Below are 18,528 nucleotides of genomic sequence, written 5' to 3' on the forward strand. Positions count from 1 at the left end.
GGCCCCCCGGGCAATCCACCAGCCAAGAATCAATCAGCTGGTTGTTGCAATCCCTTGATTTCGATCCTGAAATCGCCACTAGCAAACCAAACCCAGTGCTTGTGCAATCTCAGTGCCTTGGGAAAGTCCATCAAAATCGAGATCGATGCCAATCGAACCATGATCAGCTTGTTGAGCTTATGCAATTCCACGAGAAATGTTGTTCCGAGCAGTGTCTCAGCTTGTTTAGGTACGTTGTGATCATTTAGTTTCGGCATCTTGTTGGGTTTTCCGCAAATATTTTCTCTAAAAATCTCGGTGATGGTGCCGCGATACCTTTTTAAGTGTTTTACATTTATATCATCAGGGTGTTGTTACTTGCTCTAATATTTATCACCCAAGGTTTTACTTGTTCTATCTAAATCTTTGTTATGGTGTTGCGAAACAGTAAGTGTTACATTTACATTTATATAAAGGGTTTCACTTGGTTCTAATATTTCCCATGCAGCCAAATCAACTCACAATGGTTTTACTGGTTCAAATATTTACCATGCCATAATAGAGTAATATAGCTTTTATATATGGTTAAGGCTAAGCTTGAGGTGGTTGCTTTTAATTCCTTCTCATTATTAACCAATTCTAATGCCCTAACTATGTTTGTAGGGATCTTGATCATTTCTTTTTCTGTGCTTTGTTGATGAGACCAATTGTGCATGTTTCTCACAATTTTTTTGCTAATTTCTACTATGTTCCAATATTTTTCAGGATTGCCGAAATAAGTGTCTTCCGTAAAGATCTTCATTGCCACCATGATTCTTCATTCAATAAGTTTGTGGTTCAGACTTCCTGTCCGCCTCACAAGTATCTATCTAGTATTATCACAATTGATAGTATCCTTGTGTTAAGAGGTCTTCGTTGCTATTGTTAGTAGTTTTTAGCGCACATTATCATTAGAATACATATGTAGTAATAGCAGTCATAATATAACATCCATTAATGCTCTTGTAATAATGCCATAACACTTTTGACATCATGATGGTTAGCTTGTAGTTGGACTCATTTACAAGGAGCAGATTTTCTTTTAATTAAATGATGTGTGTCCACAATTTGAAGCTCCTAGATTTATATGTGTGAGCATGTGCATGCCACTCTCGTTATTTAATCGTTGCAGTCTTTTTTACTTTTTCTTCCAAAAAGTAATCATTCATTCATGCACTGTGTTTTTCATGTTGCTAACCCACAGCACAGATTTGATTCTGATACAATCGTGTTCACCACTTCCCCGTAAACCCATGAAATCTTAAGTGTTAATATTCTCATGTCTACTGAATCACTGAGATTTATATAATCAAGCGCATATGTTAATGTTTTTAGAGTGATTATTAAAACCATAATATTCTTGTGTATCCTAAGTCACATTGGGTGTATGAACAAGTGCTTAATGAAGATAAACGATAACCCTGACTATGAAATCGCTAGGCAAACGAAGAAAATTTACCATAACCCTGACTATCAAATCGCTAGTTTAACGAAGGAAAAAAATTGCAAGGAATTATAGGCGTTTTCTTGGTAAATTTGAGCAAATGAGAACGCTTATAATAAACAGATAAACAGATTACGTAGGATATATTATTAAACGTATAATGTGATTTATTTTTGGAATTGTTGTACGTCAAATCTGTCTTCTTTCTGCAAGGGTGGTTCCTTTTGTTTGGTAAATTGGGCAAATCAGGACGTTAGTAAACAAATTCTTCTTCTTTTTGAAGTATAATATGATTATAGAAATTATTCCTGAAATTTTTTACATCAAATCCATCACTACTCTTTTATCCACGCTTAAATATTCCATTTTTCATGTGATTATATATATATATATATATATATAACCTCTAAAAATAAGTAGTAACTTTTGGTAACTCTCTCTATTTTAAATTTCATATCATTTTAGCAATCAACAGGGCTTTTAGCATGAAAAGGAGAGGAGGTACGTAGACTTCTTCTATTGATACATGAGAATGGCCATCATGGAAAAAAGTTCCAAGGTTTTCCCCCTGCTTCGAAAGTCCCAAAGAATTGTCATTAAATTCTCGAGTTAATCACAGATGCTCCTTTCAAACTAGCGCTTAACTATTTTACAAATTTGATTGTGGCCTGTTCTGCTTTTCCCATAGTCTATATGATTATATAGATCATTCACCTACTCTGTGACATTTAATTTACCAATCTTTTTGTTTGCATTTCTAGTTAAGGAATGAGTGGGTCCGCTTCAAAACCATTATAACATTCTTGGAAGCAATCACCAACAAGCACTATTTGTCATCATTCACAAAGTTAGAATCCTTTGATTGATTGATCACCAACAAATTGTGATTGTCCTTATTCATATAAGTAGCAATATTTTGTAGCTATTCAAAGTCAGAATCACAATATAGTCTTCCACTTCCAGAATCATTAGTGTCACCAACTTCCAACAGATACTCATTACTCATAGTCAGATGACACAATAGTCTTCCAGAAATCCATTGTTGCGCAAAATGTCTAGTTTTCTACCCAGAAATTTCCTTTGGACAACCTTGTAGGTAGATATTACACCCATCCACACAATGTGCATCAAATTGAAAGCTGCACGCTAATTTCAAACCAAGCCAATCACATATAGACGTTACCATACATGGTACTAAATATAAATGCCAATGCTAGTCCAACATAGCCAATGCTAACAAATATTTGCTCATATTACAAATTCGACAATATTTCAAACCAAGCCAATCACATATAGACATTACCATACATGGTACTAAATATAAATGCCAATGCTAGTCCAACATAGCCAATGCTAACAAATATTTGCTCATATTAGACACAATTTCTACGAAAATTTAATGAAATCCATTGCTAGTTTTAGTGGCGATTCTTAATGCATTCAAGAATCACAGTTCTAAAGCAGTGTATTTAAGAAGGGGAAAAATTGAACAAATCAACAGCAAATTGTAATATCATCTTGCTTTCCTCATAGCTTTGTATGAAACAAAAATGTTGAAATGCGAAAAGAGAACTATTTTTCCGACATCAAGTCTGCATCATAGATTGGCAGTCTCCTGATAATTAAATTTATGCTATTTCATTTTCATTATGCGAAGATTGAATACATGAGCAAGTAAAAGATGAAATGGAGAAAAAACAGCATTCATGAAGAACCATCATCCACAAAGAAGTTCAATTTGTAATAGTTGCAATGATGTAAAGACTTGTCAAAGCCTGAATCATATTGTTGTAAGACTTGTCAACAACCCAAATCATATTGATGTTTATTTAAACCCATTTCACTAGCTCAAATGATTACACAAAACTACTAAACAAGATGAAATACAATTCCAAGAAAACCTCAAATCTATACGTAGTAAAGTTACTATCTAAAATGAACCACAACGATGACATACAAAGAATCAAAACCTGAATCATATCAATCTTTATTTACCCCACTTTTCTTGCTAGAAAGAAAAGGCTCAAATCAATACATAAAGCTACAAGCTACAAACAACGATGAACCACAAAGAAGAATACAACCATAGTCTCTAGACTATGCACCTTAATTATACAAAGAAGAACAAAAACCATAGTTTCAAGAATATGTAGGGATAAATAATTATACAATGCAGTCCCATCAACTTGTGGCTGTTGGGAGGCTGAGTAAAATTAGAAGCTTCATGCATGACTGAAAACATCTCCTTCCACAATCCCCACCTGCATAACAAAAAAACGTGTAAGTTTTAGTTTTAGTTCCTCTTCGCTACCAAAAATATACAAAACTGCCATGCTCTCATTAAAAGATAAAGTGATGCATTGAATGAATTATTCTTAATTATCATACATATTGGAGGCAAAGATGGTGAGAAGATCAGATGAACCGATTACTTCATGGATAATCGCTGACAATTAATCATTTGACAAAAAAACTAACAGCATTCACAATCATTCCGTCACATTGGATGACTGAATTTACTATGATGAGCATTTTGCAACAGCATAAAACCAGATCCAAAGGCAAAACTCCTATGCTCTAAAATATCAGTGGATGCATTCTTACAAATTTTATTAACTTCACCTTCTGACAGGAAGGCTATTTATAATATCATGCTCTTTGCGCATTTGAACTGAGAGCAAAACTTTCATACTATACGAAAGTTACCCCATGTAAATCAGCATATTATGAAAGGAAAAAATGGAATCTGTAAATGTATATTGTTGACTGGTTATATCTATATTTTAGGGCTGCAAACACAAGTTACAATAAAAGCATAGCACCATATGGTGAAGCAAAAGAAATAGAATCTGTACAATGCACTCAATCATGCGAGAACCTTCAAATTGTCACATGAAAATATAAATATAAGACACTGGTGATGTTTCTTCAGATTCATAGGGAACAACTGGAATTCAGGTTTCACCAAATTAAAAGAAATGAATAGCATTTCTGTGCTCACTCTATGCTAGTACGTTCAAAATCTGACACAAACATTATTCAAGAAAACAATTTCTTTGCTCAAGATGCACGTAGAATTCCCTTCTTTCTAAGATGTTCTTATCGAGTTACAAGATAAGGTATGGCGTACATAAGCAGAGAAGCCACAAACAAGAACAAAACTTTCCATTATGTGCAGATATATGATCAGTAGCTATGCAATGAAATCAGAATAAAAAACTAAAATCCCGAGATAAGCATCCCATGTGAATTAATGACGCAGAAGCCATGAGTATGCCATAAACAAGAACCTTTATTTCCATCATGAACATATACATAGTTTGCAACTAAAGTATGGAAGTAGGAAAACAAATGAATTTTTAGAATTAATCTTCGTTTCAGGAAGGTGAAGACTAAAATTTCATGGACGCAAAAGAAACAAATAACCATATTTCCCTTGTGAACAAAAAGTATCTTTTGCTCAGAGCAATGAGCATGAGAACAAACCCCTAGATTTTGTAATTTTCTTTAGAACAATAACCTGTGTTTCTCTTACGAACAGCAAATAATCCCTCAACCAGACAAAAGATATGAGAACAAAAACCTGTTTTTTTCCTTGTAAATAAATGGCAGAATATCAAGAATGCAGAATATTTTTCTTCATAATAAATAGACAATGATTGTAAATAAATGGCAGAACATCAAGAATGCAGAATATTTTTCTTCGTAATAAATAGACAATGATCTATTAAGGGGCCAATCCAGATCTAGAACTAACAATGACTTACATATCAGATGAAAATATCTGAATAAACAGTGTTATATTATATTGTTGAAGATAATGTTTCTGATCCATCCATGGTAGCTTCTTCTGCGGCTTTTTATTCCGGTAACGATGAAAGTCATGAGTCGACTTAGCAAGGAAGGCAGCTGCGGACACAGCTGAAGCAGGATCGGACGAAGTTACAGATGCAACAGAGGATGCAGAGAGCGAGGATGACCACGATGGCGACGATGATGATGATAATATGATGAGGAAGAGCCATGGATTCTTCTTACTTCTTCTTACTTCGTGCTAAAAAGGAAGAACGCAAAGAAGAAGAAAAATGAAGAAGGCGTACGAGAGAGAGGGAAGGGGGGGGGGGGGGAGACGATAGGGTTGGGAGGTTGAACGCGAAGGAAATGGCGAGAGAGCTAGGGTTAGGGTCTCGAGTTAAGATTAGGGTTAGGGTTAGGGTTAGGGTTAGGGTTAGGGTTGGGGAACGGAGGAAGCAGGAGATAAGTCAGAAGTCCTTGACGGAGGCGAGGGATAGAATGGATGGAATATATAAATATGAAGTAGAAAGAACGTAGTGAAGGGAGAAGAGGAGAGAAGAAAACGTGCGATTTACTTAGTAATATACCAATTTCCAAAGCGCGTAACGACACCAGCGGCTTCTTTTTCTTCTTCTTCTTATGACGACGACCTTTTCATCTCTCTCTCTCTCTCTCTCTATCATTCTGCGTGTGTTTTTCTCACAACACAAACCCGAGACCTAGTCTCCCCCCAATTATACATACATACTCATACATACATAGAAAGAAGTTAGAACGAAAAGAACCCCCCCCCCAACATACATTCATCAATCATGTGGGCAAAATGTGATCGATCGATTATTTGTTGTGTGTTAGGGGAGGGGTGGAGGGGGCATTTCGATCATCAAATGCTGGTTTCGATTTGATCGAAGAAGAAACTCCCCACATGTTTGTAGTGGCATTTATTGTGTGGTGATTTGATGCCGCGCCACTTTCATACCATATGGTATGTACATACTTACCCCCCCCCCCTCCCATACGGACCCCGAACCCTATAATCCTTAATACATAATTTGTAATCAATTAGGACTAAAAGAAGACGGATCTAGTCACACGACGATAATAATATTTATAATAAATTATACTCTCAGACTCCTTCATGCATAAGATCCCTAATCCCGCCGTTACAGAACACACAATAACATAAGTAAGCACAATATCGTCAACATAGATTCCACGACCCCTAGATGAACTCGAAAACTGTGACCAAGCCCTGAGCACTGAACATTGTTCCTAACCCATGAATAAACCCCCCCATAAGCATTACTAAACTTTGAACCATAAGTAAATCCTAAACCATTACGAAACTTTGAAACCTATAACTGTTACTAACCCGTGAACCATAAGTAAATCCTAAACCATCACCAAACACTTCATCATAAACAATGAAGCATTGATCCCTAAAACCATAATAAGTAAACATTGAAGAGTCTATCTAACACATAAACACTAAACCATGAGGCCTAAATGAAACACCACTAAAACTAATCGTCATGACCACACCCTCCAAATCCCCAAACACTAACCCCTAACTAAAACCATGATTAAAGACCAAAACAGCAACTAATACTTAGAAACCTGGAACAATCAGAACTGACCTACAAACATCAAACTGTATAATTTAACCCCTAAACAATTACTAAACAGTAAACCCTAAATATTAAACCCTGACTACGAAACCATATACATAGTTAAACCCTAACCTATTATAAGGCACTACACACTAAACCCTGTATATCATCCCTAAACCCATCGCTTGAACACTTTGAACCACTCTGCGCTGTCCACGTTACTAATTTGCTTTTTCAGCGCACAGCAATAATCCTTATCAAGTACCTTCTTCCTCTTCAGGTGGAATTTTGTGGGCTTTGTTTCCTAAGACATCTGTTCCGAGAAATTTCCAGCCGTCAAGTTCTGGTACAAGGAATACGTTCTAAAGGTCTCCTAATTCTTGTTTTTTCTTTCCTACTGAGATTTCCTTCCCCCATTTTTCTCCGTTGCTTCCAACGGTCAGGGATAATATGCTATTGCTTGAAGTTTTGGTGTCACCAGGATTCTAATGAAGGTTAGAGAGAAAATAAAGGAGTTTATTTTCTTTTTGTTTTGATTTTTCTCTTTGTTTGACATGTTTTATCTATATCCATGTACACTGATTTGTAAGACACGAGTTATCTGTTGTAATTGAAGTAAGATCACTGTGTGAAGTCACATGGAAGATAAACGCATTTGTTGCTAGCATTGCAAGTGCCTTCAAATAGTCAAAAAAATCCTAACACAACACAAGTAAATTAAAATTGTAATGGCTGCAAAGGCATATATCTTATGTCTATCACTTACATATGTTCATATGTGATGCTATCGCACGAACTTATGTTCATAGGTTGAGGGTGAATGATCGATTGCTAATGACCTACTGCTCATAGGCTGAAAATGAATGATCTTTTATCATCAAACTTTTGTTCTTAGTCTGAGAAAGAGTGATCTCTTATCTTTGATCTTATGCCCATATAAATGATTTTTTGGCATTGTACTTACGCTAATAGCTTCGAAATGAATTATCTCTCACCATTTAACTAACGTAACAGCTTGGAGATGGATGATGTCTTATCATTAAAGTTAAGTTCATAGTCTGGGAGTAAATGTTCTCTTTTTTAACCGTTGAACTTATATTTAAAGGCTGGGAACGGGTGATCTCTTATATTGAGCTTATTTTAATAGGTGATCCAAATCGTGATTCCACAAATGACAACTTGTAAGAGTGATGGAGCAATTTGATGAGTATTTACAATATCTGTCCATATTATAGAACCCTCATAAATAAAGTTGAAAGGCAGAATTATTTTCTCATCTTGGAATATAGCATATATGTTAACTTTTCAAAGGAGACCTACAATTAAGCGAATGATTAAAACAACGAGTGTAGATATGTGTTCCTGTCACTGAGAGATTTAAATCGTGAGAATTACTGTTTGTAAAACGTGAATTAAAAGCTCAATGATTAAGTTATTGTTGGGGTTGATGTGGCAATAACTGGTTTGGTTATTAGGTTAGTTCTAAAAAACGAGGTCACAGGATTGTATGGTTGAGATCAATGTTAAGAGCATATGTGGCATTTCACAGTTGAAATCGAATTTGGCCTGTGGAAACTTGATTTGTTTATCTTGAGAAGTGATCTATATGTTCAGTTCGATCTTGTATTATGAATTTCGAAAAACATGGATCTCACTTTCACAGGGTTCTAGGCCTTCTGGGTCTTTTAAATTATATGAATTTAAGGTGTTATACATTGGCTTGTTTGTTGCCAGGGAGTTTAATGATTGTTTGAATCAAGCATTTAAACAGGATGTAAAAATGTACTTATTCTGCTGCTACTTGAAATCTACATTGTCATTTTGTATTGAGGCCCACGAATAAGGCATTTCTACATGTGGCCTGAAATTAAGAGGTGGGATATGAGAGTAGAAATGAGCAGTGATTAAATTAAAGTAGCTCTTATGAGGCTTAGTAAACTTGTTCAACTGGGGCTGAAATTTTTACTTATCCTTGTAAAGCTTATACTTCCCATCAGTTTACTAAACCTGTTTTCATTTTTCGCTTAGGTTCTGGAGATGCTACAAATCAAAAGGTTTGGATATCTGGTCTGGTCTTTCAATCCATATGGCACCATCCATCCGCATATGTATGCTAGTACGCGTAGTGTGGGTTCAAAGACCCTTTTCATTGGAGGTTTGTACAATGTTAAATGTTTATGTTAAAAGAAGTAAGCGAAAAATAGTCATTTGATTAGGCTATGTTAACCTCAAGACTTAATCTTTTGAATATACCATCTTGACTGCGCATATCATTGTCACGCAGGACACATCTCAGGTATGAGATAGAAATCTTTATTCTTTGTAATTTTGAGAGCGAGCTAAGATAACTGAGCCTGAGTGAATGGTGAACTTAGTATACACATTTTAGAAACCATATTCCTAATTACTTACAACAGTGCGACTCCCATCCCTTTTTGAGAAACATTTATACTCAGGATAAAGAGATATATGCGGTATCTTAGATACCATGATACTACTGAGTATATGAGATTAGTAGGAGATGATGATATAAGGTAAGGAGCTTCATTTCTGAACCTAGAAGTATCCGTGTCCCTTTACAGCTGATCAACAGAATGTATTTCCCATTTCAAATTGAGTTATTCTCCGTCTTAAGTGTGAATCGGAAGTTTGACTTTTTGACTGTCAATAATCTTGTGATATGCAGTATTATTACATGTATTTAAACCTCATGAAAAAGATTATACTGCAGGAATTTCTAATAGAGTAAAGGAGGAGGAGCTAAGGGATGCTTTTTCATCTCACGGGGAAGTCATTGAAGGTAACTATGTGGAAATTTATATGCCTCTCTGGTACTTGCATGTTGAACGACCCATTCAAATTCAACTTAATGTAGTCCACATTCTTAATGACATTTCAAACTCAGTAATAAAAGATGAGTTAAGTTTGCCAAACCATTCCTTGTGAAACAGCTCGACTTTGCATTGATCCAAGGTCATCATGCTCATGTGGATATGGGTTTTTGCAATATTCCTCGCTCAAGGAGGCCGAGGTAGCAATGAAAATGATGAATGGGAAGGTATATGCAGGAACAGTAATAAGGGATGCCATTTTTTGTTGAGCATTCCAACTGCTACTTGGGTGGACCCTAGTTAATATAGGATGCAAGTTGGCCTGTACTATATGAGATGCTGTATAATATCCTATGTACATTGACTTAACTAATGGAAGTAGTAAATTTTTGGAAAAAAAAACACTGAAATACCAGTGACTTGGTGATTATCAGAATATCCCAAGTTTTCAAAACTTTACCCCTATCATAAAACTTACAGTAATTCTGTTACTTTTGTTAGTCTTAGGGGTACGCTTGTAAATCCCAAACAAGTTACTGGCATTTTGATGTTTTGCCCTCGTGTGTGTGTATCACTGATCAAGGTTTCTTAGCTTGTGGAATTGTATGCAGGTTCTTAAAGGTAAACGTATCAGGGTTGCATATGCTGTTTCTGAGCAAAAGGATGTAAACTAAAGTGCAAGTTGAAATCTGGCATGATGGAAAGATTTAAAGATGTTGCAAAAACACTACAACTCTGCTTCTATCCACTGCTCCTGTCTGTGAATTGTTGAGACTCAGGGAACAACTCGATTTTGACTCAGTACATTGCTATATTTTGCATGGTTATCTTGTTCACTGTGTAATTGACAACTCTATTCATAGGATACACAATAGGCAAATGGGAAGTGGTAGCTTATATCTCGATTAATTACTTGCTGAAGAAGCCTTCCATATATAGACATCAAGGCTATAGTTGTATTGTTGATTGGCCAACCATATTGTATGAACATAAAAAAAATGCATGGATTTCTTACTTCCCATTAGATTTTGATTTAAAAGATGATTCTTTGCTTTTTTCTGGAATCTCTTTAGAGATCAATGTTTACGTGGAACTTCATAGTTTTTCACACTATTTATTTGCTTCTGTGTTTAACTTTATGATTCAACAGTGGAAAAGCTTTGATCAAGACCAGAAGTCAAAATGTGAGATAGCTGCAAGTGTTGAATTAACAGATGTTTCCTCGTGTGTGATTCAACAATTTATGTTTCTTTTTCATGTTCCTTCTCTTGACTGTGATTGTACAAATTCTCTCTATCTTTGATATTTATGTTTTTCCACATGTAAAAAGCCACAGTAATTTTGAAGCATAATCACATTGTCCAGATACTCAGTTACTATAAAAAAAAATTGTTGTCATTATGAGAACTTCAGTTGACCCTGTTTTCCTTGTGATTTCTTATTAAAGTCACGAGTTTCTGGGTACACTATATGTTGGATACGTTTTCATTCTTTCCACCTCATCTTCACAAGCTTCTCATTTATTCTAGGAAGGGAACATGCCATCACACAAGATTCATAAGTTTTCAGGCACCATAATGCATGCAAAGATATTTTGGGTACATTTTCATTCTTTCCGCCTCATAGTCACAAGCTTCCCACTTATGCTATGAAAAAAACATGCAATTATGTGCTCTAATATAAGAGGTCATGTGCTTTCCAATGTAAGAGGCAATTGTATCTTAGAAGCTACTCCTTGCCTGGAATCGATCAAGTCATCATCATTGCCTCTACCCACTTTTATGCATTGTTCTGTGGTGGTAGGTTTCAAAAACCACGTACATAAAATTACATGCACAATGGTTCAAAGGGAGAAGAGAAATAAATTATGTACCCAAGATTTAAACCCTGTATCCAGTGTCGACTATTTTTTCAAAACATAAATGTAACAGACCAGGTCTGAGTTATTATCATGTGTCCGAGCTAAAAACACTTTGCAAAATACAGTTGGATATGAAATCCTTCATAAATAATGTATTTCACTACAATGGAACCAAATATTTGATCCAGTTGTATTTTATTATTCATTACTAATCTGGAGGTCATTCAGTGCTGGTTAAATATTCAAAGCTAACAGAGGTATCCGGACAGGCCCAAACCATTACATGAAGGTAAAAAGCATTACCAAATACAATGGAACATGAAATCCTTTATCATTTGAAAGGCCCACAAATATAGGACCAAATACTTGAGCTCTGATCCAGTTACGTTTTATTATCCATTGCTAAACTAGAGGTAAAAGTATAACAATAATGTGTACAAGGTGTGATAAGCATAACAAAACATAATGAAATATGAAATCCCTTGCTGCAAGGCTCGTGGTCACCATCTCATGTTACTGCAACTTTGTAGTAAAGGGAATCAATTTAGGATTTCATGCCTCGATCCTAATGCTTTTAGACAGCACAGCAGGATTACATATGGTCTTCACGAATTGCAAAAGGCTGCAAGAGTCTCATCAAGAGCCTTTGGATCAAAGTCCCCTGTGACAAGAGAGTTTCCAAGAGGGCCTTTGAGTAGGATCATTTTCAGCTTACCATCGGCCACCTTTTTGTCCAACTGTAAAGAAGTAAACCATTTCAGGTTACCATCAGATGGTGTCGTGCAGAATACAAACTAGAACTTATGGCAGATGCAAATGATGTCTTAACATAACACGTGCCAGAACCTACTGCAGATGCCAATTATGTCTAATATACCAAGAACCACCCGGCAGACTCAAATGATATCTTACACAATATGAGCTACAAGTTGCAACTATATGCAGACACAAGTTGTGACTTGCACAATAAAAACCACAGCCATATGGCAGATGCAATTTATGTCTGGAAAATAATCCACAGTAAAATGTTCAAAGGAGCAGTGGGCAATTTTGCACTTTAAAGCAAGTTTACTATTCACTTACAGACATGGTTTCCTTGAACATATCCACTGTAAGATGTTTGGGAGGAGAAGTGGGCAATTTCGCTCTTTTAAGTATGTTTAATGTCCGGGTCTGTAAAGACTTATCAATCCATCCCAATCTAACCGACATATCAGCTGCCATAGCCTGCACAAGAGTGATCAATCTAAAGTTTGAATTTACACCATTAAAAGAAGTTTATTGCTATAGTTGAGAAATTCAGGTATCATACTATTCCAGCAGCTACAGCTTCTCCATGTAACCACTCTCCATAGCCAAGACCTGTCTCAATTGCCTGTATTTTAAAATTATAAAAAGCCAAGATTCAGATTCCCATTTTCCTCCATGTGTGTAACTTTGCTGAAAATCAAAGGCTCTGATTACATGTCCAAATGTATGACCAAGGTTCAGCAGAGCTCTAATACCCCCTTCCCTTTCATCCAAGGACACAATTTCTGCCTTTGCCTCACATGATTTTTTTATGGCATAGGCAAGAGCATCTGGATCTCTGCATAGGAGTAAGACAGTTCTTTGTCAGAGAAAAAACAGCATAACATATGAATATAAAGATTGTATAATCATTATTAGAATCAAGAATGTGTATACGGTTTATAACTTTCCAATATCAGAAACTAGATTCCTGGGAAGTGAATTCTTAGGATTCTCATCACAACCACGCCTTGACTATGAGACTAGGTTTTTCAAAACAAACATGCACCCTCTGCAATATCACTCTCCATTACCGGCAAGCACGTCAGCTGGATGCCAAGATTTTGGAACTATAACATGTCCCTCTAAAGTCTAGTATTGTAAGTAGGCATCCAGCGAAAATGTGTTTCAAACGTCCCTACATGAAGGAAACACACATAATAGTAACTGAAGCTTGAAGTTATGTGTAAGAAACACCGCAGAATTTACAAATGAAGTCCAAAAAAATGGCTTTTAAAGGTTTTATGGGAAATCTGATAGCGACCATATGCAGTCTGCAATCTATGGTTGCAGGACACAGTTTCCTGATTGTCTCAATTCGAATCTCAGATCCATTAGCATATAGGACATGTTATCTAGATCTTGATATATTTTCTGTCTTTTTCCATTGCCATTTTTTTATCAAACAGAAAATTTTCAATTATTTAAGTTAAACAAATATTATTTTAATGCAGTTAAATCTTAATGTGTTTTTATCTGTATCTTTGCTTTCTTGTGAGAATATTTTAATGCGTATAATTGTTTTTTATTTTCTGTTTAGGTATCATCATGTATGACAGAAAAAAGACAGATCATCATGTTCGTTAGGTTTAGGAAAAAAATAGAAGTATATCTATGAGCTAACGTGGTGTACATAACTTCACTTAAAAAACATTCGAAGATGAAGTTTCATACCGTGCTAACAATGCTTCCATATTTTGTTCTTGCCACTCAAAAAATTGAGAATCTCGAATAAGTCCATATTTTATAACTTCTGCAATTCCTGAAGCAAGTTCTCTGTCGGGTAATGTATTAAGTGTGTTTGTGTCAATCAGCACACATTGAGGTTGGAAGAATGCACCAATAAGATTCTTGCCCAGGGGGTGGTTTACTCCAGTTTTGCCTCCTACTGATGAGTCAACCTGAATAATAAAAGAAGTTAAAACAAATATGAATCTCCCTGACCTTGTGGAAGCAAAAAATAAAAGGAGTGCATGCTTTACAAACCTGTGCCATAACTGTTGTCGGAATCTGGATGAAGTTCACACCACGCAAGAAAGATGCTGCAGCATAACCACACATGTCACCAATAACACCTCCTCCAAGCGCAACAAATGTACATTTGCGGTCCATCCTTGTTTCGATGGCCTTATCAAACACCTTCATTAGTGTTCCCTGTAATTATGTTATAACAAAAGTTGATTTCTTGCATCCCATAACTATAAAAAAATAGCACGTGAATTCAATTAAATAATTGTACCATATCCTTATATTGTTCTCCATCAGGTAGAATGACACTCTCAACTGACACGTCAAAACCTCCATCTTTGATGGCTGCCACAACCTTGTCTAAGTAAAGGGGTGCAACAGTTGTATTTGTAACCACCAAAACTTTCTTTCCTTTAATGTGTCTTCAAAAAACAGAAAATTTCAGATTATTAGTGCACTATGTTCTTGTTAATGCAAAGAAGATTCACAAAGGTTACACCAATGTCAAATTCTACTTCATTCCGGTGTTCATTTTGACATCCGACCATCCATTAAACATTCAAGAGACCGTAGAGTTTTAAGGTCTAAAAATACTGCTTGATATAGAGAATATACCAGACTAGCTAACCCAATTCAATCCTATAGACGATTCAGTGCATATCATCTAGCTATCCATGAGAAATCCATGAATTCCATTTTACATAGTCGCTAGATATCATGACTATGGATCCTACGTAATATATCATTTATCACTTACTGGCTAGAGATAGAAGAATAGATTCTATGTTAAAGAGCACTTATTACATATTCTGTATCTACATTTGTAACCATCAATGCTATAGAAAGTATCACCACCACTTATGAGCGAGCTAAATGAGTTAGAAAATCCAGTTATGGAGCATTTACGTCGTGTAAGCTAGTTATTAAAGAAAGAAATCCACTAACCACATACCAGCTCACTATACGAACATGAGTGTGAGTCCAATGCTATGGAGCATTTCACTACATACTAGCTATCTCTATGAGTACTGACTACATGATATGGAGAAGCTATCGCATACTGGGCAGTCGCTAAACATGTAGAAACCATGAATCCTACAGTTCAAAATGGAAATATTATGTCACAATAAGAGCGAGTAGCATCAGCATCATAAAGTATCTGGATGCCTAACAATTTGACTCTTAGAAATGAGTTTATGCTACTTCACCAGAAATTTTCCATGTCATAAATTATTTGCCCCATACTTGAAATCCATAAGATCAATAATATAGATCATTCACCCCATACTAGCCTATCCATTGTAAGGAGAACCCCATGAATTCTGCATTAAAAATATCACTAACCTCTGAAGGAGCTCTGGTCTGTCTAACAAGTAGGTTCCAATGTAGATAGGATAGCTCCGATCTCCAAGGTCCACGTCCACAACAATCATATCACTTTGCGCTGCAGATTTAGTTTCTTCCATTAAACCTGAACTGGCATTGATCTGAATCTTTCCACACGAAACTTTCTTCATGATTCGTACCACTTCTGTGTGTCTTTCTTTTGCAATACTTAAACCTTGCCCAAAGAAGTAGCTTGAAGAGGGTAATGGAAGCTTCTTAATAAATCTGTTTCGTTCAGTTGAAACAACTTTGTATTTGGAAGCGTAGAAGAAGCTAGCTGAAGTAGAAGAGGATGCAGACAAAGAAGCCATAGCTAGGAATCCAGACGATCAAAATTCTGATCGATCAAAAGACAAAGAAGAAAAGGAGGGGTGAAAGGAAAGAGAGAAGACTGGTCTTCTTCACAAAGCCTAGTCAGATCAGATGAAAGGAGGAAAAGGAGGAAGAGTAAATCCTTGGACCGATATTCTTCTCTAACCCCAATCAGAACCAGAACCAGAAGAAGAAAAAGGAATCTTGGGCCAGTCACTCTCTCTCTCTTTCTCTCTCTCTCTCTCTCTCTCTCTCTCTCTTTCCGAACCCCTAATCAAAGGAGAGCAGCGGAGAGGAAGAGGCAGATGAAATGAAGAAGAAGAAGAAGATCACTTAACTTAGACCATGTCAGTCACACGTGTTTTGCGTGCGTGCGTGCATATTATGTGTGATGTGTTCAGTTCTGATGGGCGATTATAACTTATAAGTATGTAATTGCTTCTCATTCTCATTATCATTGTTATTATGGAGTGTTCCTTCATGTCTCTTCTATGTCCTTCCTCCACCTCCACCTCCACCTCCACACAAATCTATTCAAAAGCCTTTCATCATCTCCACAAACCATGGCCTCCGTGGTCGTGCGGCTTCTCTGGATATGACGTGTAATTATTTATGTATATGTCTCCATTTTCTCTGTTGGGTAGAGTTTACCATCCCCTATTGTATGATCTTTGTTGTTGCCATTTGGGGTTACTATCCGACTGTCTTGAAGGCTTCGAATGGGAGTCTCGTTCGATGGCGGTCCGAGAAGATTGAGGACATATCCATGTATTTGGAGTTAGAAGGCTAGCCTTTTCGTGCAAAACTTAATGTGATGCATCCGGTTATGATTCCTATGGTTTCATATCAACTACCATTGTTGCCCACGGTCAAGACATGCATTTGTGTTTGCTCATTTGGTGCGCAAGTTTGTAGAGGGGATCATGTATCAACCAGTGACGCACAAAGAAGAAAGCAATTGTAGCATGGCTAGCATGTTTGATGAAATAATATCCCTTCACTGATTGGGAACTCCCCCACACCACTACATCATATACGATCATTGTAGCTAATCCCATGTTCCCATGCCACTACTCTACAAAAGTGTGTTGGATTTGATCCGTGTTTGTGCGGGTGGAACTACCAAATTTGTGGATTAGGAGATGGGTAAGATGATATGAGATGTCTCAAATAAGAGATAAGAAGTGTCATGAAAACGAATAGGCATGTTATGAATTTGGTTGAAGAGATTTGGGGCCACCAATTAAAAAACCGTATGCTTTAACTAGAAGAATTGTTTATACGATAGAACTATTGTTTGTGTGCTATAATGAAATGTTGGAAGGATATTCAAAGGTATATATGGTACCCTTTTTGCACATAACATGATGCCCTTTTATAGGTTTCCTCATGCACCAGGGATTACGTATGTGTCATCACTTGGCATGCGTGTTTTTTACACAAGTCCTTCTTAGTTTATGATATGAGGTTCCAATCTTGTTACTTCAATAATGTTACATTTTATAAATACTAGGTTACAAATATTATCCTCACATGCACTACCTTTGAAATCAAAACCTATTCTTCATTTCAAGGTGATTTATATCGTGTCCAAGCCCACGTTGTCACCTTCCTAACCACATGGTAAGTGAGCCATATGCCCAAACACTTAAGCTTGAATGACATTGGTCTATCCTAACCTAACAAGTTTACCTCGTCCTAACATGAGAAGGTCGCTAGTTAATACAACGAAATCTACCTATGACTTTTCATTGCATTTGACATTCTCTACATGAGTTACAATGGGTTTGCCACCGAAATATCTCTCACAAGGAGACCCAATAATATGTCTATGATGGTTATCAACTCTTGAACCAAGGGTCGTCACAATTTGCGATACATTGGCAACAAGTACTCTAGAAGCCCTAGTATATATATGAGGAATCCAAGGTTTGGAGAAAGGCTTATATATTTTTAAGCTTTGTAGAGTGAGAGGAATTGATTGTATTTCCTAACGTGAATAATGAAGCCCATTTTAATGTTATTTATTGAGTACTTGCTATATCATAATGTTTGAGTTTTGTGGTGATTGTCCTAATATTGCCTTTGTCATCTCATCGCTACTCTCGAGGGATTTGATCAACCATCAGGGAGCCCAACATCAACATCTTTTTCATAGTAATGCGCATATTGCTCATATGAACCCTTGATGCGAGGTAAAAAAACACCCCAAAATAGGATTGTACAGAGTGTTGATTCAATACTAAAGTGCTTATTGTTATGTGAATTGCAACGAAGGTATGATCTTAAACAAAATTTTGTGGTATGGGGTACCGATGGTGTAAGATCCATCTCATATTCTTTGCTTAGGAGGAAAAGTTCTCTTTGTTCCATTTCTTTCATTAATTATATGTCCATTTGCTTAACCTTTAGTGTGTCGTGAACAAAGACCATGATTTGTGTGAATGCCACAAAGCATTTGCATGTTCTTGACTCCACGAGAAGAGTAATAATAACGTATACACATAATGTGTT

At 36.3% G+C, this 18,528-nt stretch overlaps 2 protein-coding genes and 1 long non-coding RNA gene across 3 annotated transcripts; 1 reads left to right on the plus strand and 2 right to left on the minus strand.

Moving 5' to 3' along the window:
• Positions 1–3,427: 3,427 nt before the first annotated feature.
• LOC147869695 (uncharacterized) lies at positions 3,428–5,877 on the minus strand. The gene is made up of 2 exons (XR_015531160.1): positions 5,230–5,877; positions 3,428–3,723 (listed from the first exon to the last, which is right to left on the minus strand). It is a non-coding gene; the product is annotated as an uncharacterized LOC147869695 (long non-coding RNA).
• A 1,127-nt stretch (positions 5,878–7,004) lies between these two features.
• Positions 7,005–10,737, plus strand: LOC147869696 (glycine-rich RNA-binding protein 5, mitochondrial-like). The gene is made up of 5 exons (XM_087332061.1): positions 7,005–7,361; positions 8,896–9,022; positions 9,599–9,667; positions 9,819–9,925; positions 10,310–10,737. Exons 1-5 carry the CDS (start codon positions 7,356–7,358, stop codon positions 10,370–10,372), a joined length of 372 nt encoding a protein of 123 aa, XP_087188187.1. The 5' UTR covers positions 7,005–7,355; the 3' UTR covers positions 10,373–10,737.
• Positions 10,738–11,866: 1,129 nt separating this feature from the next.
• LOC147869697 (3-dehydroquinate synthase) lies at positions 11,867–16,155 on the minus strand. Its single transcript, XM_087332072.1, has 8 exons — positions 15,661–16,155; positions 14,588–14,738; positions 14,335–14,502; positions 14,023–14,249; positions 13,024–13,147; positions 12,872–12,934; positions 12,643–12,786; positions 11,867–12,296 (listed from the first exon to the last, which is right to left on the minus strand). The coding sequence occupies exons 1-8, from the start codon at positions 16,011–16,013 to the stop codon at positions 12,165–12,167; spliced, it is 1,362 nt and encodes a 453-aa protein (XP_087188198.1). The 5' UTR covers positions 16,014–16,155; the 3' UTR covers positions 11,867–12,164.
• Positions 16,156–18,528: the final 2,373 nt, after the last annotated feature.

Source organism: Azolla caroliniana, unplaced genomic scaffold (genome assembly GCF_043228905.1).
Source record: "Azolla caroliniana isolate FFs.n. ecotype wild unplaced genomic scaffold, voAzoCaro1.0.p SCAF_1, whole genome shotgun sequence".
NCBI lineage: Eukaryota > Viridiplantae > Streptophyta > Polypodiopsida > Salviniales > Salviniaceae > Azolla > Azolla caroliniana.